The sequence below is a fragment of the Lathamus discolor genome, chromosome 4 (genome assembly GCF_037157495.1).
Source record: "Lathamus discolor isolate bLatDis1 chromosome 4, bLatDis1.hap1, whole genome shotgun sequence".
Classification (NCBI taxonomy): Eukaryota; Metazoa; Chordata; class Aves; order Psittaciformes; family Psittacidae; genus Lathamus; species Lathamus discolor.
The window spans coordinates 101,468,876-101,490,979 of NC_088887.1; the positions used below are offsets into that span (position 1 = coordinate 101,468,876).

At 41.5% G+C, this 22,104-nt stretch overlaps 1 protein-coding gene across 1 annotated transcript in view; it reads left to right on the plus strand.

Annotated features, from left to right (window-relative positions):
* The window catches only part of LHFPL6 (LHFPL tetraspan subfamily member 6), a 140,114-nt gene extending 122,183 nt beyond the window's left edge, over nucleotides 1-17,931 (plus strand). The window contains exons 3-4 of the mRNA XM_065678340.1: nucleotides 2,747-2,845; nucleotides 16,861-17,931. Of these exons, the coding sequence (XP_065534412.1) occupies nucleotides 2,747-2,845; nucleotides 16,861-16,979 (218 nt within the window). The 3' untranslated portion in view covers nucleotides 16,980-17,931. The remainder of the gene's footprint in view (nucleotides 1-2,746; nucleotides 2,846-16,860) is intronic.
* Nucleotides 17,932-22,104: the final 4,173 nt, after the last annotated feature.

Here is a 22,104-nt window from a genome sequence, read left to right on the forward strand (position 1 = left end):
CTGAGCGATATTCGTGGGGAAAAAACCCAAACAACAACCTGGTTACTGCAACAAAACCTAAATAAAGCTGAAAACAAACAGTCCTCTGTGAATGCAGTGGGCACCAGACACTATTGCCACCTGAGGAGAGTAATTGGTGAGTGCTGAGTAAGAGCTTTTTCTGGGTTTGGAGGGGCAGCATTGTTATGCTAATTGTCCTTTCACTTGCCTGCAGTGATGCTGTTGTGCTCTCCTGGAAGAACTGGGCAGGAGGCTTTCCCAGGACCTACTTGTGAGGAAGGGCTGGCTGCTGTTTCATCTGGTCCAATGCTGTCAGCTGCAAGCCTGCCTTCCCTCCTACCCCCTACGTCTCCCTAACCTTTGCAGTGGAGCCCTTTGAGCATTTGCAAGGTCTCCAGAGAGTCTGTTCAAGGACACAAGTTGATTGAAACCAGCACAGGCAGTCCGGTTCACTTTTAGTCAGAGCAGCTTCTGAGCTGTGGTCTGCCTGGGCTGGCACCGCGCAGGCCAGTGTGGGAAGGGGTCATATTCACATCAGGACTGGCTGGCGCTGCCACAGTCCACCAGTCTGTGAGGCTATCTCCAACATCTAGGTGATCTTCCTCCCTTTCCCAGCCATTCTCATCATCAGTGGTGTTGTTCCTTCTTGCCCCATTGGGTCCTGCCCATCACTAGAACATCACCTGTGCTGTCAGCACTTCACAATGCCCTTCTTGCTTTAACAATTCAAGTGAGAATCAATCAGTTTTTTTCAGTCTGAAGCTGTCTTTCACAAATGTAGACCCAGTTTTGTCCTAAGTTCTCTTGTCTGAGAAACATCCTTTCTGAGAATTTATTTAGAAGGGACTCACATTTACATGGATTCTACCAGCTGGCGTTTTCTCCATGGCCCTGGGCGAAAAAAAATCAGATGATACTGTGAAAGCCGTTGGTGAGGACATTAGAAGCAACTATATCCAGGTCAGACAAAGTTCTGAAAATACCTAGCATTCATGTGTCCTGAACTGCTTTTCCCCCTTTACAGCTGTTGGGTGAATAATCCATCTGAGAGGGGGCTGCCTTAGGGATTTGTTTTCCATTATGTGTTGTAGATATGGAGAGAGGAGATGGCAATTACTGCTCAACAAAGAAAGGGAGAAGTAGACTTGAGCAGCAAGAAGAGATTTGAACTTAGTGGGTGAAAATCTAAGGAATGAATATTTGGCCGAAACAAGGGCAGATGTGCTCAGAGGACCAGCAAAGGAATTGCTGTGGTACTTTGCTAAGAGCTAAGATGCTAAGATTGTTAAACGTCTTTTGGAAGATGTGATACATTTCTGGATTTCAGTGCCTGGTTCAGGTGTGTCTTTGAGCAAGTCAAGACATAATAAGGTGCTTTCTATATCTTACAGTAGCATCAGAAATATAAGAAGCTTAGGCATCTTGAGGACATAGTAGAAATAGCTGGCAAAGCTAGCTCCAGGCCCTGAGTCAGGATCATTCTTACAACTCCCAGGGCTCCTCTTCAACTGGTGTGATGTCCACAGTGCCTGTCATCACACCCAGGGCTTTTCTGCACTAGAAACATGGCAGCAGAAGTGCTTTGCCAGGGAGCACATTGTCCTTATTCTCATTGTCAAGACAGTAAAAGTGAGGTGGTGTCAAGTCAAGGGACTTGCCCAGAGTCAGGCACTGACAGCTGTAGGGCTTGAAACCTTGTCCCAGTCCTGTGCTCTGCCTAACAGGTAAAAGGCAACACTGCAAAACCACACTGCAAACTTTCTGAGCACTTGTTTGCCTTTACAGCCTGCAAATAACGCAGGTGCACCGAGCCCATTACCTACACAGTGATTTGTTTCCAATCTTCTAATAAGATCTGGCACAAAGGAGGTACATTTAAATGCTGTAGCATATATTGAAATCTTCTCTCTAGGCTGTCTGTGTAAGAAGCTTTGCCAGCAACACCCCGCTTTTTGGCAGCTGCTGCAGTGACAGCTGAGAATGCAGTTTGATAAAAAATGCCACTTCTGCAAAATAATCATGGCCCATCAGGTGATTCCCAGCAAGATCTTGTGAAGGGAAGGACATAGCCAAAACACATCTGTTTGGGGCAGCATGAGGGCTGGAGAAAGCAAAAAATGTTGTGAATGTTAAGCCAAACATGATAAAAGGAAAATGGCTCAAGCCCTTGCTTGTTTTGGCTGAAATTATTTGAGAAAACTTTGTGGACTGTGTATCTGTGGTGTGAATTGATTAGGTGACATGAAACCTTTCTTCCTTGGCTTTCAAAATGGCGAAAACCAAAGGAAGATGGCAACAGATCAGCACAACTGACAGTTTACTTTTCCTGCTAGAACCCTGATAGACCCTGGTTGACTGTTGTTTTAATTAATCAGAAGCAATCAGCTTGTAAGTGCTGTGATTAACAGATCTTCTATTTAACCCTGGCTGAGTTTTCCAAACAGTGTATATAGTAGTTATGCAGAGTAGAAGGGATGTCTAAAAGCTCCGAGGCAGAAGCTCTAGAAGCTGAGGATGGTTTCTGGTGCTTAATTATCAAAGCTGCTTACAGGCCACAGACCATAGACCATATGTAAAAACAGTATAGCAGAATGCAGCAGGAGTCGAAATGACGTTCTACTGTTTTTAGGAGAAGAAAAGATTTACTTTTTTCTTTGAGATTCCCAAGTGTCACTTTGACACTTTGCAAGTGACAGCCTGTGTTTAAGCTAATTGTATAAACTTCTGTTTTCTTTTCTCTCCATAGGTTTGTTGATCGGCTCTGGTTGTGCCCTCTATCCTCTTGGCTGGGACAGCGAAGAAGTCAGACAAACCTGTGGTAACCTTTCCAACCAGTTTGAACTGGGTGAGTCATCATCAGATCACCTCAGCCACATTATACTCTTCTATGTGTTGTCCATAAAAGTAAAGAAGGACATAAGTGCAGGCTTGGAGAAGCAACCCAGTTGTGTGTGGTGGGGTATTCATACAGCATCATTCCGGTATGGTGCTAAGGCAAGGGATTTCAGATAGACTTGCTGGAAGTGTTTTCCAAAAGAACATTATAAAAGAAAATGAAGGAATGTATGTATAAATTTAAGACATGGGATTTAATAGTCTTGCAATATGGGAGCTAACATTCCTGGAGATCTTGGCAGGGTAGGCAGAGGCATCACGTCACAACACAGATCAAGGCAAATCACAATGAGTGCAATTAGCTGTCTTTGAAGTCTGACATGTTTATGGCTTTCTAACCCAAGCTTAGAGAGTATGGCTTTGGTTACTTGCATCCTTAGGAAGCTGGTAAATAACACTTGTTCCTTATGTCAGCTTTCTCACAAAGAAACCACTGGTTTTACTGTTGGTGGCTGCACTAAGCACTGAATGAGAGTCAGTGATGTGGCTCATATCCATGCTGTATGGGGCAATCTGCCTGTACAGTGATCTCTAGAAAACAAAGGCCCAGCAGTGACCTAAGGATTAAGCAATGTGGATGATTAGGATCTGATGTGTGAATGCACATCCTGGTTCTTTTTTAGCTAGAAGGATTGATGCAGCTGCTGACACCCTATTCTATAAGTGCTTTCTGACCGTGTGTCATTTGAGGAAGAGAGGAATCTCCTCCTGAAGGAGCAGGCAAGACTGAGCACCCTCAGTGCTCAGCAGGCAAGACTGACCCTCCACCGGTGTGAGAATTCCCTCTCCCAAGCATAGGCACACAGAACTTCCCATTTGCAGCCCCTGTGTGATAAGGTTAGTGTTAGAAATCCTTTCCCTAACTGTGTTTGCAGGGCTTCTGGTAGCCTGGCAGCAATCCCAGTGCAAAGAACAGTGGATGTAAATGGTGTCCCAGGGTTAACCACAAATTTGCTGCATTATCTTTCAGTTTTGCACTGATATTTCTGTCAAGCTTCAGGAATAAGGAATTATGTTTCCATTTCAGAGATGTTTCTTACAAATATATGCAAATAAATTGAGGTTGAAAGTTAAAAATGTTGTTTTAGGAGACATGCTTCAGGTCACCCTCCCTTATGCCAATTCCTGTGGCATTTTGGAGTGCTTTTCATCTGGCATATGACCAGAAATTCTCTTTACCAATATCAGCACCCATCTCTACCACTATCAGTGCTTTTATTATCAGCAGCCACTAATGGTGGTGCCCAAGGGGTGTGTAATGTGCTGTAGAAGCTTTACCTTATTATTCTGAACTCTAATATCCTTCTGTGCTATTGATATTAAATTTTCTTTTCGGTGAAGTATAAAAAGTTCTTGCAACTTTTTTATTCACCTAATAGTTGAAAGATTGAACATGAAGGAGACAGAGCAATGAGAACAGAAATTTAACAGAAAGTTAACCAGCAGAAAAAGAGTGTCCCAGAACTAAGATTCCCAACTCCATCAAAGCGTGTCTCAAAGGATGTAATAGAAAGACTAGGCAAAACACAGCAGTAACTGTTGCAGGGAACAGTCAGGTTCATCACTGCCCATGATCAATCTTGTGCCTGAAGTAGTTCCTAGATATCCCATTTAGCAGCTCCCTCATTTTAAGGGCTGTCTGGCCCCTTGTGGGTGCATACTGATGCTACCCTTCCACACCAAGCATGCAGTTCTGCTCCTGTGGATCCTGTTTGTCTCCTGACAGCCTGCTTGTTCCTAGGCTTGTCATTGCTCTCCCCAGAGTGCAGAAAAGCGTGACCTTTCCAGGCTATTTCTCTGCAAACTAAGAAGAAGCTGGGTGTCATGCCAGCCTGAGCTCCTTGAAGACAGCACTTAGGCAGTTACAAGCTGTGATCTTAAACATAGTTGTGCTCACAATCAAGCAGTGTCTCTGAGACCACCTTCACCATCTCATGACTCATGAGTCAGATACCTGCATAAATTCAATCACCCTGTCATTGACATCAGTGAGGAAACCCATGTGAAAAATTTCAGCTGACAGCATTCCTTCCAGGTACACGTAAGGACCATGAGATTTATTACATTAACTGTGAAGGCGTGTGCTCTTACTTTATTTTCTGGACCCGGAGTATGCTGGCCATGTGTTATGCATGCCTAGACTTGACAGGAGTGCTGGTCTCACTGATCTGCTGCAATCATATGTTAACACATTAATTAACAGATTATAATGAGAGCTGAAATTTGCTGTAGTGATTTCCACGAGGCAGCTCTGTCACTAAGTATCTCTTTTCCAGATACATTGGCAGGGAATTTAAATGCTTGGCTAGGATTTTTTTGTACTTTATGTCAATGCCTGGTTGATGCTGTGTTAGCAGAGTTATCTGTAAAGAAGAGGTACTGTCTGAGAGCTATTTAATAACCGCAATGCTCATCGTCTTTCATAAATACCTCTTGGTTGGTGATAACCCAAACCCTCTAGTCTTTTCTGAATCATTAGAGACTGGCTTACTTATTATAGCCTACAGGCCAAAAATGATGTTTCAAAGACTTAATCTTGCTAAGTCTCAAGACAAATTTAAGTAATTATTGCTTTCATTTAAATATTTAATTTGATTAAGCCGCAATGGTATGCTTTCTGTTCATGAATTTGTGAAATTAGTTGTCTCAAGAACCACATATATACAGGCTGCATTCTGCCCTCAGAAAAGCTGAGCTGCCGTGAACCTTGCACGGGTTTGCTGATGGGAGAAATGCTGGCGGTGGGAGTGCTGGTCCTTCACATTCTGCTGTGGTGGGTGCTAGTAAGAGTGACACTGAGAGTCTAATTTAGCATATGTGGTTACTCTCAAAGGAATATATTTGGTGTTCAAAGGGATGCTGATCAGCACACAGCATACAGCGTCCTTTATGAGGATGGCAGAGTAACTGCTGCAGCATGGACCACAGGCAACATGTGCATGCAGTTAGGAAAGACTGGACCAGAGAGCCAGCAAAGGTGGAGGTTCAACACTGAGATTTGCTCTGGACTTACAAAAGGTGAGGGGGAAAAATGGTTGAGCTTGAAGGTAGAAAAGATAAGCCAGCTGCTGCAGTATGCATTATAGGAGGATGCGGAGGACAAGAAGCAGATGCAGAGGAGGGACTGCAAGAAGTCAATTGGGAAACAGCTGAATTGTTTACTGTGAAATGTAATGTTAACCAGGAGTATTCCAGGATTAGCATTTGAATGAAAATTTTTGCTTTACCAAAACAAGAAAAACCCCCACTCCCTGTAACATGCTTGTAACTAGATAGAATAAATAAATAGCAATGCTAAGAACCCATTAAAAAAAGTTTAATCCTTATTGGGTGTGCTAGACAAGAAGTGCTTCTCCATGTCTTCAAGGTCTCTGAAAAGGCATTAAACTAACAGGTACTCCAAATAGTGCTGAGATCGCCCATACTGTGAAGAGGGAACCTCCTACTTCCACCCCCACCAAACACACACATTTCTGTGTACATTCCAAAGCAATATTTAAAAAGGCTGCAGGAAAAATAACCATGCCTTAAAGTTATGTATAAGTGGATTTGGGTATTCTTTTCTAGAAAACTGTCATGGTTTAAGCCCAGCCGGCAACCCAGAACCACACAGCCGCTCGCTCACTCACCCCCCCCCCCTTCCTCCCCCCACTCCTGGAGGGATGGGGAGGAGAATCAAAGGAATGTAACTCCCATGGGTTAAGATAAGAACAGTCCAGTAACTAAGGTATAACACAAATCACTACTGCTGCCACCAATAATAATAATGGTAAGGGAATAACAAGGGAAGAGAATACAACCACTCACCACCCACCGACTGATATCCAGCCCAACACGAGCAGTGATCTACCCCTTCTGGGTAACTGCCCCCACTTTATATAGTGGGCATGATGTACTGTGGTATGGAATACCTCTTTGGTTAGTTTGGGTCAGGTGTCCTGTCTCTGGTTCCTCACGGCTTCCCCTCCTCCCTGGCAGAGCATGAGACTGAGAAAGTCCTTGGTCAGAGTACACATTACTGAGCAGCAACTAGAAACATCGATGTTATCAGCGCTGTTCCCAGGCTGAAAGTCAAAACCACAGCACTGCACCAGCTACTAAGAAGGAGAAAAATGACTGCTACTGCTGAGCCCAGGACAAAAACCTAAGCCATGATTGGGAAATACCCAGCAGTTTGCTGTTCTCTTTAAAACTGGATATTTATTTGTTTTTTATTAAGTAAAGTGAACTATGTCCAAAGGGTTTACTTAAATATTTATGTATTGAATCAGGATAATTTTTTTTCAATCAAATGAAAGTGGTTGTGCAACTCCATCTCTACAAAGAGGCATCATTCTTCAACTGAAGATACCCTGCCAAAGACAACTCCATTTGTCAATTAAGTTACATTCAATGGATGAGCTGTTTTGCTAATGAGGATGGGGAGTACCCTCTGTAAATAGACAGGCAGAGAGGCTGATAGACCTGTAAAGGGGCCCGCTCTCAGCTTTTCTTCAGCAATCTGGTTTTGTCATCATGAAAAAAACAGAGTGATCTATGGGGGCTTTGACAAATGACCTTTGGCAAATGTTGTTGAGGCGTCAAGGGCATGATAGATCTCTGCCGTGCTCCTCTGCTTGTGGTTCCCAGCTCCCTGGCAGTCAGCAGGACCTGTATGGAGGTCTCGGGGTCCTGCTCTCTGTTCATGGAATCATAGAATCAACTAAGTTGGAAAAGACTTTTTAAGATCATCATGTACTACCCTTAGCAGGGCATCATCAGTTAAAGAATGACACTGTTTTGTAGAGATGAGTTGCTCAGCTGCTTTAATTTGATTGAAAAAAATGTAGCCCAATTCAATACATAAATGTTTAGGTAAACCTTTTGGGCATAGTTCACTTAATAAACAACAAATAAATACCCAATTTAAAGAGAGCAGCAAAGTGCTGGGCATTTCACAATGTTGGCTTAGGTTTTCTAGAAAAGAATACCCAATGAATACTAATGCACTCACATGTATATACTCACATTGCAGCATCCCATCTCAGATCATAGATGGAACAGTGTTCCTACTGAAACACCAGATTGTGAACTGGAGCAGTCATCTGCTGCTGTTTTTAGGGTGGTAACTCCTAGAAGTACAGCAATATAAATAAATGGGGCAAGAGAAAAGCGATTTTATGATTTAAGCCATCATAGTTTGCTCAGTGACCAAGCTCAGTGACCCAGTCAAAGTGCTTAGTCTAATTTGGCTACAGGCTAATGCTTGAGGTGGAGACTGGAGTTATAAACCAGCAGTACTCAAAGGGACTGCCTTTCACTTTTACCAAATGTCTGAGGACGGATCAAAATCATGTTAATCTCTTGTCATCACACAAGCTGTTGCCGTTATGATGCATTATTTACACCCTGGAGTTGCCTGTGAGCCTCTTCAGGACAGCACTGATGTAGCACAGGAGAACTGAGCCACTGAGAGTGTGAAAGTGAGTCACATCTACACAATCCTGTGGTCTGCAAAAGGAATTAACAGGCAATTTCCCCAAAGCAAGCATCTTTATAGCATATCACACATATAAGCATATACCACACATTCAGTTTTCCTGAGCTAGAGGCACTAATACCATTTTGTTTTCATTTCTAAATCTACCACATAAGAATAACAGCTGAAAAATAAGGGGTTTAGGAGGAAATTTATTAAAGTGAGGGGCCCTGCATTAAGTTGAGAACATGCATTAAAGGTTGCAACCATCAGACATATGAAAAAACCACCACATTTTGCAAAACTTAAATTGTATGAAGAAATCTTCTGAATTTGCTTGCCTTTTTTTTAAGGGCAATGTGAGTATATATATACGAATACATTAGTATTGGTTTTGAATGTCTAATATCAATATGAGACTTCATTTTAGGTCATCAATTTCATTTTTACGCATTGATGTGCATGTGGAAGCTGCTTAGTTGTTGCATGTTCATTTCTGTTGCAATGGTGAAAGGGCAGTTAAATCCCACAAAAGGCACCAGAGAGTAGAGTGCATGCTCAGTTTAACTCCTGAAATCAAGCCTCAGTTGGCATCTGGTGAATAAGCTCCAGAAACACTACCAGACCAATATCTAAGAGTCCAAACAGCAAAATTATTATCTAGAGTGAGACTCATTTACCTAAATGTAGATGATTCGTGCCATTGTAGGTGCCCTAGGAAACTCCAGCTGCCACTTCCTACCACAAGATGCATGAAATGATAATATGTACTTATTACCTGATATTATTACTTATTACTTATATTATGTACCTTATTAACCTGAAAGAATAATTTTTTGTTTTAATTGAACTGCTTGGAAAATAAAGTTGTCTTTCTTTGAAGAAATATGGTGTGTTCGGGCAGTCAGGACTCAGTCTGGATTATTAGTGCTCAAGAACTTTTCACATCCTGCCACTTTTTGTAAGAGGTTACTTTTCATTTCATGCATTTCCTGCCTAAGGCTTACTTTTTTATTCTCCAGTATGATCATTTGTGCTAAGAAGCATCCTACAAATGTGACTTGGTGTTTGCTGTAACTACCTTAAGGGCTCATCTTTGAGTTTCATGATGCTTTTTCACTGCTATTAAAGGCAGTGAAAATCACAGGTCTGGCAGCGAGGACTCATGTGGCTCAGGTATGGCCACTGGCACACCATGCCCTGCCTACCTACCTGGCAGCTGCTGCCATAGCCTGCCCAAAAATACATTCTGTGCTTGTTTGAGTTCATGCCATCCTTACAAGGCTGGGAGCAGTCTCCTGCCCTGTTTCTTCCACACGTCCTTCTAGAACCTCTGCAGTTGTTTTGTGTTCTCTGGCTGTCATGCTCTATTGCTACCTGTCATACACAGAGACGTTTTAGGTCTGGGGGCCCAGTTGCAGCAGCAATCAAAGCAGGTGGCTTCAGATGCGCACCTTTGCTTGCCCTCTGTGGTGGTCCATCTATCTGTGAACTGCTGCGGAAGGGCTCTCCTGGCCAATGTGGCCATCTGGAGGGCAATTTAAAAGGCTGGCTCCCATCCTGAGCTAAACAAGCAGCTGAATTGCCCTCAAAAGCTCTCAGAAACTTCTCTGTTGAGTGGTATTTGTTTCCAAAGATCATTATTATTAAGGTTCTCCTTTGCCACTTTTAGAGGGCTTGAAACATCTTAAAGAGAACTGTTGACTTGATAGTTACTTCTGTTATAGAAATATTAGAGTCAATTATCTTTAAAGCACTTTAAAAGCAAACAGTGCAGTTACTAAAACAACATAAAAACCCCGCAGAAAGCAGTGGATATATAAAAAAAAAAAGCTTTGTCAGCTAGTTAATTTGCCTTAGGTGGCATCATTTCAGCATCTGGCTGAGTGTTTGACATACAGTGCCAAAACAATCAAGAAAAGGATTTAGAGGGTAGGACAGTTTATTAGAATGCTATTAAAGGCAAAGGCTTCAAAGCTATATTTTCCGATGAGCAATCTATCTGACAAAGCCAGTTTTCTTGTTTGCAGATCTTCTGCAAACAGCTCAGAGATTTTACCAGTTCAGTTTTTTGAGTGAGGCTAAACACAATCTTTACAAGCACACCTGAGCTTCAGCTGCTGAGTTCTTAGATAAATGAATGGGTCAGTCTACGTGCTAGTAAAAAAAGTGTTTCATCAAGGAACATTTCCTCTTTAGTGCCACCTGGATAACTTTCATTATTAAATCTTTGTAAGCCTTTGGTGACTATATCAAGATCAACATTATTCCCTCTAACACAAGGCACTTGCCTTTGTTGCCAGAGTTAGAACATGGGTATGCAAGGACCCTCTGCAGTCAATAGAGATAAACAGGAACATCCAGAAAGGGACTCAGGCCACCTGGAAGCAAGTACCTGATGCTCTTTATTACCTGTAAAGGGCAGCTAAACTGGTTGTTTGGAATCCCTTCATAGTTAGGGGGTGAGAATTAGATGCTACTAGAGCAGGGTTCACCTGTTATACTTTAAATGTCTACTTTAAGATGAAATGCAACACACTCCTGTAAGTGACTTTTTCTCCTTGTCTCCAGAGGGAGTCTGAGAGACTAGTCCAGTGTAAATCTCTGTACTGTGGATGTCCAAAAAGAGGTGAAATTAATTTCACTTCCTGTAATAGGTGGGCTTTCTGCTGACTTCTTCCAGGAGTCTGGGAAAGCTCCTTATTAGCACAACATAAGCTCTCAGGAATTTCAGCATTTTAATTGACATGAGGTATTGGTTTCTTCTTCATTGTTCCATGGTAAATGCACACCTAAGCAAATATGAGGTTCAGTTAAACAAAATTACGTGATCCTTCAAAGAAAGAAGGATTATAAGTAAGTGTCTGCATGCAGTAGAACTGAAGAATTTCAAGTTGGTGCTTCTTTTTTCTGCTTTTTTACACTTCTGAATTTTATGATATTTCATGCATTTAATTGCAGACCAAAATGCTCATACACTTTCTTTGACCAATTATAAGTAACCAAAATAGCTTGATCTGTGCATGCATAGAAAATCATGTATTTTAAAAACCAATGAATCTCTTAAGAAAGTCATAGCCGTGCAGCAGACAAAGAAACCAGCTTCACTAAACTCCTTATTTGATATCCAACTGTTTGTTTGGCTGCAGTTTTACCTTATACAGTGTTCTTTCTGTGTCACCTACCTACTTTAATCCTTTCTGGATGCATTCCAAGTTTTAACTTCTTTTCATGCTTTTGTAGGTGATTTCACATGATGGTTTTTCACTGTAACTGTGTCAAGGAAAAAAAAAAATCTGCAGCTATTTAATTTATCTTGGCTTTGTTTCAAAATAATTGTGCCTTCTTATTAATTAGCTGATTATCTTTAACATTCATCTGTGGCTTTCATATTTCCAAATCCCTGTATATCCCTTAACATCACACTCCTTACTTTTTTCTCTGATTACTTTTCTAACACCCTGATTGATTACGTGAATTCACATTCCCTGTAGTACTGGACTCTCATGTGAAGCTGTTAATTAGATTTTCTGCACAATGTTTTTGCAAGTAGGAATTGTAGTTTTTATTTTTGAAGGTATATGATTTGTATTCTTCAGCCCAGCTAATTCTGAAAACTTTTTTCCTTCATCTTTTAAAATAGGCTGTACCTAAGGTTAAGTGATCAGTTTGCCAAATACTCCAGGCTTCAAGCCCAGGATAGTCTTAACATTAACAGCAAAAAAGGCACAAATATTTAGGATCCTAAGTCTTGCAGTTAACAAGTTTGCATCCAAGACACTTTCATATTCTGGATATTTTTTCTTAAGTGTCAATTATTGATTATTTTAGATTAAAATCATATGTTATTTTGAAGACCTTGATAACACTGTGATAATTATTTGTAAGACATCATGAGTAAAAGTCCTAGTAGGATTCTGTTTCAGCAACTGGATCCTGGCACAGCTCCACAGTAGATCAAGTATCCACAGATTTTATGTTGCCAAATTTCACTCGCTCCCAAATTTGTCTTAATCTTTATATGACTTACATATTGAAGAGGAAGGGGAAGCTAAGAGACATACATCATGCCTTGAAGATCACGTCAGAAATCACAAAAAGGCATGGAAGTGTTTTTTGATACGCCCGTTCATCACTGCAAAACTACCATTATACAATTTTTGATCTTTCTATTTAGGGAATATTGTTTTATATTCTATAAGACTCATTTCTCCTGAATTTTCTTTCTACTGTGTCCTCAGTCACCTTTTTTTTTTTGTCCTTTATCTTCAGGGACTGCAGTTTCTCTCAATCCTTTTACAAAAGAGAGGAGTATAATGTTTCCACGCTTTCCTTCTTTTATTTGCTTGGAAAGTGGCCATCCATCCATACAGCTGCAAGGTCTTTTATTCTGTGCTTTCAGTGTTCATCCTGACACTCTCTTGCTGCCAATCCCAGTAAAACAAATGTGAAAACAAAGTTCTTGATGGCTGACTACAAATTTACCTGAGCTGACTTGGACAGTCTTGCTTCACTGAGCAACCAAGAGCTCAAATTATTTATGCTTATCTTTACCAAAAAAAAATCCCCCCAAAGATTCATAACTAACAAAATGGTGAAGCCATAGCTTCTCCCACCATACTGACCTTTCAAGTAAAAGACGGAATTCCTAAAAGCAACACCAACCGTGTGCAGAGAAAGAAATTGCTGTGATGCATGTCACCTCTGTCAGCTAAAAGAGTACTTCAGCTGCTGGGGAATTTACTTTGGCATGAAACCAGATCCATTGCTTCTTATGAGCAAGAACATGTACATATTCTCGGACGCATCTCCACACCTTCAGCGGACTAGCACACTTCTACTGGCATATATGTATTCCTGTGCATCCTTAAGAAATGAACAATTTTTGTGCCTTTATGTGTGTGTGAAAATTGATGTGTTTTTAGTAATTGTTTTAATTCAATCAAGTAATTAGGTGGTCCTGCTCTTCATTTTAGAGTTTTGATGTTAAAAATATCAGAAACTGCAATGCAGCATTTCTAATCTTTAGTATGATGGGCTCCATGAAGGAGAACTGCTCTACCTGATGGTTAAATTGAAGCCTCAGCTCTGCAGAGTTCTTAACTGTTTGCTAACCTCTGAATACAACTACTCCCACTGATGTTCGTGCAATAAAATTAGAACATGAAAAAGGGTCCTTCTGTGACCCATTATTATAAAATAAAAAATCTAAAGCGAGAAAGCAAAATCTATCTTCTCTTATAACATTTCTAAAGATGTTTTTCTTTTCATTTGATGTTACATTTAATTACTCATCAACCCTGCTTTTTATAAAGCTTCCTGTTCCTCTTAAAATCTGTGTTTAATATCAAAGCGAAGCAGAAGTCATTTTACAATTTAAACTGCAACTAAGTTACCCAATTATTGACAACGAAAAATCTTTCTTTAGGGTATAGTGGAATAAAATAGGTCATATATGTAGTAAAATGAGAACACCAGAGCAGAAACGTTAACTCTGAAAATGTTTTTTCTCCTTGTGCAATACCGGATTATAGAAGGAGCGGTGTTGTTTCATTTTGACACGGGGCTATGCACTGCAGGCAATCATTCATTGCACCAGGTACCTTGAGATTGATTATCTCTGGCCTTATAGCTATACTTAGCTATGGACCTAACGAAAAGTACAGCTAAGTCCTCTACCCTGAGACACCTTCTCTGCTTCAGGCTCTTCAGCACAGTAGCTTGAAATGCTGTTCTGCTCAGCATCATCTGAGTACAGATCAGGCTATTCTATCCAAGGTCTCCCATTGCTTCTGACACAGGCAGGAAATAATGGCCAGGTTTATTGCTGTATTATTATAGCTGTAAGGTCAGGCTCCTGGCTCTTTCATCCTTTCTCCTTCACTCTCCCTTTCTTTCATTTGTTCATCTTAACCCAACTCACACTTCTGAACTACATTGCATTTGTTTGATCAAGAGACTGCCTGCCATGCCTCAGAGCATTAAGTAGGGCACTGGTCCTTAGGGTAAATGGAGCATGGTATGGAGAAATAACATTACTCTCTTCAGCCAAGACTGAATGTGCATGTTGTATATCTGTTGAGCGCATCTCTGACACTGATTTAACAGTTCTTTCTTCTTAACAAGTATATCACGTACCTTCTCCCCCTGTCTCACTGCCAAGGCATAAAAGTTGAAATCACGCCATGTAAAAGTTCAAATTTACTTCATTCTATCCCACTCAGGTCACAGCTTTGGGCAGTGCTAGCAGGTGAATCTTTAAACTCTTCTTAAAGGTGTCATTTTGACATTTATTTTCTCTACCTGGAAGCATCATGTAGAGAAAGGTTTACTTTTTCAAGCTGCACCTACAATACTCTAATAGTTTTAGGAATACTTAGCAACTTAAAAAGACCGATCAAATACAGTCAATCGTATCATAAGACTTGCTTTAACACACCCTACCTTGGTATAAATGTGATCATATTCAAAGCAATCTAGTGGATGTAAATATCTTGTGTATGCTTATCTCTGGTTTTGAAATTCCCAGCAGAAGCTATAGACAATGTGTGTACAGAGGCAAAGAAATAGATGTCCTGGACACAGGTCTCTGAACATCAGAGACATTGACAGGCACTTGGCAGTTCTTCATGGTTTCCAGTGGTCTTCTCTTTAGGAAATCAGACTCTGTGTGTGGTCTTCTGTAATGAAGCCAAGAAAGGTGTTGATCTACAGAGCATAACTAGATTACAAAACCAAGTAAATCTCCCTGCCTGCTCCAGCACACTGAAGAGAGGGGCTAATGAGCTCAAGCCACAGCTATTCAAGTCCTCTGGTCACATCAGGATTTTTGTTTCACTGGACATTTTTTTTTTTTTTAATAAAAAGCTTTAAGGGTTGTGAAGAAAAAAACTCAACAAGTACTATGCTTCCTGCTCTGGTGTCAAAATGGTATCTTCAGAGCAGCCAAAAACCTAAGTCTTGCCTCTCCCTAATGTCTCCTTACAAAGCTGGCCTGATAATACCCTGAAGACAGTCAAGGGACATGCTGTCTGCCTTGGAGAATGCTAATGCTTTGGACATGTTGAGATGTACAAACATCTTGTGTGTCTTGTGCCTAAGGCAGGATTAGCTGAACCCAAAGCCTGGCCCTCAAGGATGCCACTGGAACAAAGTATGGACACGCCATGTGTTTCAGCTCTGTCTTCCTGGGTGGTAACTCTGTTGTTACCTTCTGTTCTCCAGAGGGAAGAATGGTTTCTGCCGCTTTTTCCAGAGGGTGGGAAGGAAGTGTATTGCTGCTTGTGCTTTACTGAGAATACTCACTGCTCAAAGTAGGGTGATATCACCCAAGATTATAACACAAGAAGAACCTCAGTGGTAAAGGAGTCCCAGACACTCAAGATCACAATGACCAAGATCATGCAGCCCAAGTGAAAATTATTTTTGAGATGGGCTGAAACCCTGAGGATTAACAGCACCTATCTCCCTGCTTTTGGAGATCTCTGGGAGGAAGCTTCCTTCCTACTGCAGCTGCTGTTTTCCTGATCTTCTCCTGTACTTAAGGCACAGTGGTGCCTGGAAGGGGAGAAATCACTTCATGGTCTACCATGGGAATCCCCAGCACCATTCACTAGTGATGAATTTGGCTCATACTGATAAAAGATACTGAGGCCATTAAATGTATTCAAGGCATAATGTGACACTGTTAGACACATTAGACAAAATATGAGTGAAGTTTTCAGCAATGAGTTGTGACCTTGGTGGGGTTAGGGAAATTTCTGTATTTTTGTATTCCTGGACTCTGTTCCCACAGCAGCCCCCATGAAGGTGGTCCCTTGCCACCACACTGTTTTGTGGATGTTCAGGGTTGATGCTTATGTGAGGGAGACATGTTCCTCACAGCTGTGTTCTGGATTGTCTTCCAGCAGCTTGCAGCCAGGTCTGGTTTCGAGCCCTGTCACTGCAGTGGTGGACCTCGACCCACTTAGCTCTTCATGAAGGAAGCAGATCCTGGCCCAAGTTACCTGCAAACACTCAAAATCTCAGTCAGAAATAATCAGTATATGCTCAAATGCTGCCTGGAGGAGGGGAAGAAAGAGAAGTGTGGGGAAAACCCTCTTTAGACCGCAGCCACTGTGGAGAGCATTGCCATGGGCGCTCCCTGGGCCAGGCGGGCAGAGGGATGCGTGCCCATGGCTGAGCCCTGCCTGTCCCACGGCTGAGCCAGCAGCCTCAGCTTTGGCTCTCACATGTCATTCCCCCCTTGTGGAAAATGGTAACTGGCCAAGCAAGCGATCCCAGAGGCCTGTCTGCTTAACCAGTATATAACAAATTAAGGGGAGACATTTAACAAGCTTGGCTTCTCTAATTGCTTGAATTATACCCTGTGTTCCCTGTCTGAGGTGGATGTACAAGCGAGCAGAAACCTAGACAAGTGTTTTCCGCTGCGTGGGCAGCAAGGAGGGTGGTGGCAGTGCTTCCTCCCCTGGCTAACACTGTGCCATGTTGCTGTGTTTCCCTTGCAGGGACCTGCCACATCGGCTGGGCCTACTACTGCACAGGTGGTGGCGCGGTGGCGGCCATGCTGGTGTGCACCTGGCTGGCCTGCTTCTCAGGTAAGAAGCAGAAGCAGTACCCGTACTGAGCAGCCCCAGCCGCAGGCGCTGCCAGGCGCCACAGGGGCTTGCCGACTCTTCTGGATAACCACGCTGGACAAGACGTTTTCAAGTGCTTCCTCTCTGGAGCGGGTGCGGGCAGGGTGGCGGGTGGCGCCAGGGAGGGCGGGGAGGTGACTGGCTCTGCAGAGCCACGCGGCCGGGCTGGACAGGGACGGGCTTTGTCACCCGTGCTTGTGGTCTGCTCCGCAAGGAAAACTCCGCTTTGGTAAATGGCGAAATCCTGCGTGCACCAGTTAACTGAGAGGTGGGATGGCGGTGCCCAGAGGCTGGGGTAGCAGCCCCTTGGCGCGGCGCTCCCAGAAGCACACATGCACGCACAGACATTGACCGTGGCACAAAATGAGCAGAGAGGATCTTTTGGTGCGATTCTCCTTTCTTTTCTTCTTTTTTTTTTTTTTTTTTTACACTTCTCTCCGGTGGTTTAAAATTCAGTGTTGCAACACTTTTTAATCTATACATAAAACTTAATAAAAGGACCAATAAGCCACTTTATCAGTATTTTGTATATTCTCTACACATTTTTCCTCCCCAAACATTTAGCCACTGCTTATTCAGCCCTATATAACTTTTATTAAGCCTCTGTGTTTTCAGCATTATTACAAAAATGCAACATAATTACTTGGCATATGTAGCGTTTCCCTATAGTACTTTTATGAAGTGAAGTAAATGGACGTTTTTCCGTCCGTTGGAAATTCCACTCATGGTACTGTAGAGCTCTGTTGGTTATATACGACTAGCAGGAAACTTCTTCCAGACATAGATTTCTGTTGCGGTTATGTTTAGCTCATTGATGTTGTATTGTGCTGTACCATGTTTATTATTTCAATATTCATTTTTGTAAAAAATATATATATTATATGTGCTATTTTATGTTTGTATTTGAAAAATCTCTGTAAATAAATATTTCCTTGATCAATACTTGCAACACGTGGTCATGTCAATAGATTAAGAAGTTCCTTCCCAGATCCCCATTAGAAAAATCCTTGGAAATAACCATGACTTTTACAACCATGCTGCGTCCTTTTTCCCTGTAAACCACATACATTTAGGGTTCAGTTACACTGCCTGAGGACAGACCTCTATTGTCACTGGAGGCATTCTGACGTGCCACATTTTTGCCTGGTGCTGTCAGATGTCCTGCAGGACTTCAATGAGATTTTCCCCATTCTGTCCTGACTGCTGTGGACTAGGAATTTCACACATCACTGCATGCCGTGTTTTAAGCGACTAAAACAAGCCCTTACTTTCTTAATAGCATGGACACTGATTACATACCTACCAGGCAGATTTCCCTGCACAGGATACTGGGACTTGTATATGCAAAAAGCATATACAAAACTTCAAAACAATCTCCTATTTTCTTTAACAAAAACAGTGGGAGGTTAGAGCATGGGAACTTGTGCAGGGTTTTCAATCATAACATTAGCTAACATTATTCCCTTTCAGACCTGTTTTTCTGCTCTTGTTTTCCCAATATGTTTCTGTTGTGTATTTCCAAGTTGCAGCCTATGTTCTTGGCACAGTTCTGCTGGTTATTAACATTTGTCGCTGTTGCAACTCTGAAATCTTGCAGTTGCTTTGTACCTTATGCTGGGCAGCTTTTTGGAGGTATGTGGGAAATAGCAACGTCAGCTTGCAGTGATCAATCCTGATACCACTGAACTGAATTTTATCAAGTTTCATTATAAGCTAAGCACTATTTACTTGCTTTATGCTGCTGTGCAGTGAAAACAGAATTGTACCTTACCCCTCCCAGATTAGCCCATAATAGCCCTATCACATCCAACTGCACTTCTGAGAAGCACACCAGCCATGCCCTGGGGACTTTCCTCCCTGCATGCTTTTCCAGTGGCACCAGCAGCAGTGGAACATGGAGCTCTTCTGCCCTCAGGTTTCAGGTCTCATCCCTTCTTGTGAGCACTGAGGACCATACCCAAACCTGCTGCAGGAGGTCAGTGGCATTCCGTCTACCCTCACAGTAAATATTAATATGTCTGTTAGTTTTGTGGATTGCTGCTTTATTAAAACTGAAAGAGATGAAAACACAGCTTTGGCTGTGGTTCCCCATGGTTCCAGTAAGAACTTTGGCAGATACCTCAATAGAAAAATGCTGCCTTTGTACAGTATGCTGCTGTGGGAACATGGCTTTCCCTCCACTGAAACTGCAGTTTTGCCATACAAAATTTCAGTGACTTGGCTATAGAAATATGAGTGTTACTATTCTAAATTTGACCCTCCCTAGATTACATCCTGGGCTATGCACCATGGACAACATTTTCGCCTTTTTAGACCTTCCTGTGCTCAGGTTTGGGCTTGATTTATCATGATAAACTGGAACTATGCAATTACTTCATGAAGTAAATTAGGGTTTTGTTACAATGCAATACAATTACAGCATGACCGACTCTCTGATTTTGTAAACAATCTTTTTTGAATTTGAGCTGTAATAAAGTGTCAATTTTTAATAAATGAGCCAATGATATATGCTGCACCTGCTTTGTAGCTGTTTATCATATAGCCTTCAGCTGCTCACATATAAATAAACCAATTGCAGCTTAATGAGATTTGTCCATATTTTGTGCGTTTTGGTTCTGATACCCATTTTGCACTAGAATATAAATACCATTTATTATCATGGCTATCAAGCTTCACAGTTGCAAACTCTAATAACTTCAAAACGGGTAAAAGATTGCTTTCAATTGCACACAATGAAGTGTCAATGAAATATTTACAATATTTACTATGTTTAATTTTCCATTTATTTAGTCTTGGAGATGAGGAGCTTGGCCTTGCATTTGTCAAAAGAAAAGACATGAACTTGCACAGCCTCCTAGGTCACTGAATTCTATCCTTCCCATTGCTGGCAGTCATACCACATAATCTTGTTCATATATTTGTCAAGCTGTATTTTGAAACTATTTAAGCAGTTTTCCCCCTGACAACTCCAACGGGAAATTTATTCCAAAATCTCAGTCTTTGGGTGGTTAGACACTTCTAAGTTACAGACCACCTTGTGTTCTGGAGCTCACAGATGTCAGAAGTCACAGTTCGTTCCAACAAATACTCTAGAAGCAGTAAGTTTCATCTGTCACACTTAGCTAACACAGGAGCTACATAGAAATAAATTGTATGGTGACAGACTACTGTTCATTATCAGAAGATATCTTAGGACCACAGGATAATTCAGGTGTGGAACTTGGCATTTATCATAAAGTTCCTGCTGTCCATTCCTCCAGCCTGTCTCAAACCCTCTGAATGGCATTCCTGCCCCTCAGTACATTTACTGGCCCCCCAGCTTGGTGTCATCTGCAAACTTGATGAGAGCACACTCCTCCAGCCCTTCTGGGTCATTGATAAAGCCATTGAACAGGACAGGTTCCAGCACAGATCTGCGATACCCCACTCACCCAGGTAGGGGCTGGCCAGGAGCAATGACCCTCTGAGCCTCTAGCAGGCTTTTACCCATCTCTTTGCCTACCCATCCAGACCATAAAGTCCCAGCCTGAGTACAAAAAACCCATAGCAGCCTGCGCAAAAAGCCTTACTACAATCACAAGAACAACCACTGCTCTTCCCACAGTCACAAATCCAGTCGTTTTACCATGGAAAACCAACGGGTGGGTCAGGCATAGTTTGTTCTTGACAAATGTGTGCTAACTGCTAGCAGTCACTGAAATGAGATCTAGCTATATGCAACTACCAGTGGAAATAAGGTGTTGGGATACCGATGCCTTTGAGTGCCTGATGTTTGCTTAGCGTGGCTAAATACAGGGAAAAAAAAAAAAAAAAGAAAGCAGTCATCAACAAATCTAGAAATACAAAGGGTAGGAAAAAAAAACTGAACTCTGGAAGTTGGAAACTTCCTTCAGATATGAATTTGACTGAGGCAAGTCAAGGTCAAAGAACTTGGTGCAGTACCTTATTTATATAAATTTGGTCTTGGGAATGACTTCAGGAGAACACATGTTGAAATCCTCCCACCCAAACCCCAGAGAGCTGGAGACTTTCTTTGCCTGTGCAGCACAGTGTGCAGTGCCAAGACTCTTGGCCTGAGCATTAACACGGGATTTACTGAGAGGGAAAATGCAAATAATACCATTCAAGCATCAAGTCAGGGAGAAGCTTTTCTGCATAAATATGAGGCTTGTGAAGGCCCTGTCTGGAGTTTGAGAGGGAATTACGCTCTTTCTGTAAAAAAATAAAAAAATAAAAAATCATTACTTTCCAAGACCTACATGTTAACAAATGAGTCAAATTTTCATTGCCTGCTGTAGAGTTTGCTCCCTCCCCAAAATGCAAATATGTGTATATGAAAAAAAAAAACCCTTTAAAAATGTTTTGAAATGAGATTTAGATAGCTCCTGAGGTGATTTAACCTCTCTATTTCTTTTTTACTTGATAGAAAATTCAGAAATCAGTTGCAACTGCAATTTATCTGTCATTCTGGAGTTTCAAATAGTCTACAAAAAATGTCAAACTGAATGGCATGACAAATAATCTGTACATGAACATAAGCATTAATTCTACTCTACATACTTAACCTTTCAGAGAGACAATGGTGAAATTAGATATGTCTTTTTTTAGAAGTGACATTTTAGTGTAATCCCTTAAGCAGACAGGATTTTAAATATATGCTTTTGAGTATTAAGTGTTTTAATTATTATTATTATTTAAATAATGAAGGATCAGAGAAAATGAGGACATTTTGGAAAGAGTTTTAAGTTCAGTTCTCTTGGTGGCAAGAAGGATGGTTATTAGATGACATATAAATAGGTGGCCATGTTTCATGTTCCTCACCAAGAAACAGAATGTTCATTGAAATTTATATAGATATTTTAGCAGAGTAAAGACAGACTCTGGATCTTTAGATTGACAATTTTAGGACCTTTTAGTCTGCTAGCAGTATTTGCTAAGAACATCAGTATGTTAGGGATATTCTATGTTATGCCATGTATATTAAGTTAAGCCATCACAAGGAGAACTATAATCTGAATGGAACACATGACACAGCTTCATTATACATGTCTATATCACCAGGGCCTAGCTTATTGTTGCTTGCTTTCCTGACTACCTAAGAGTGAATGAACTATG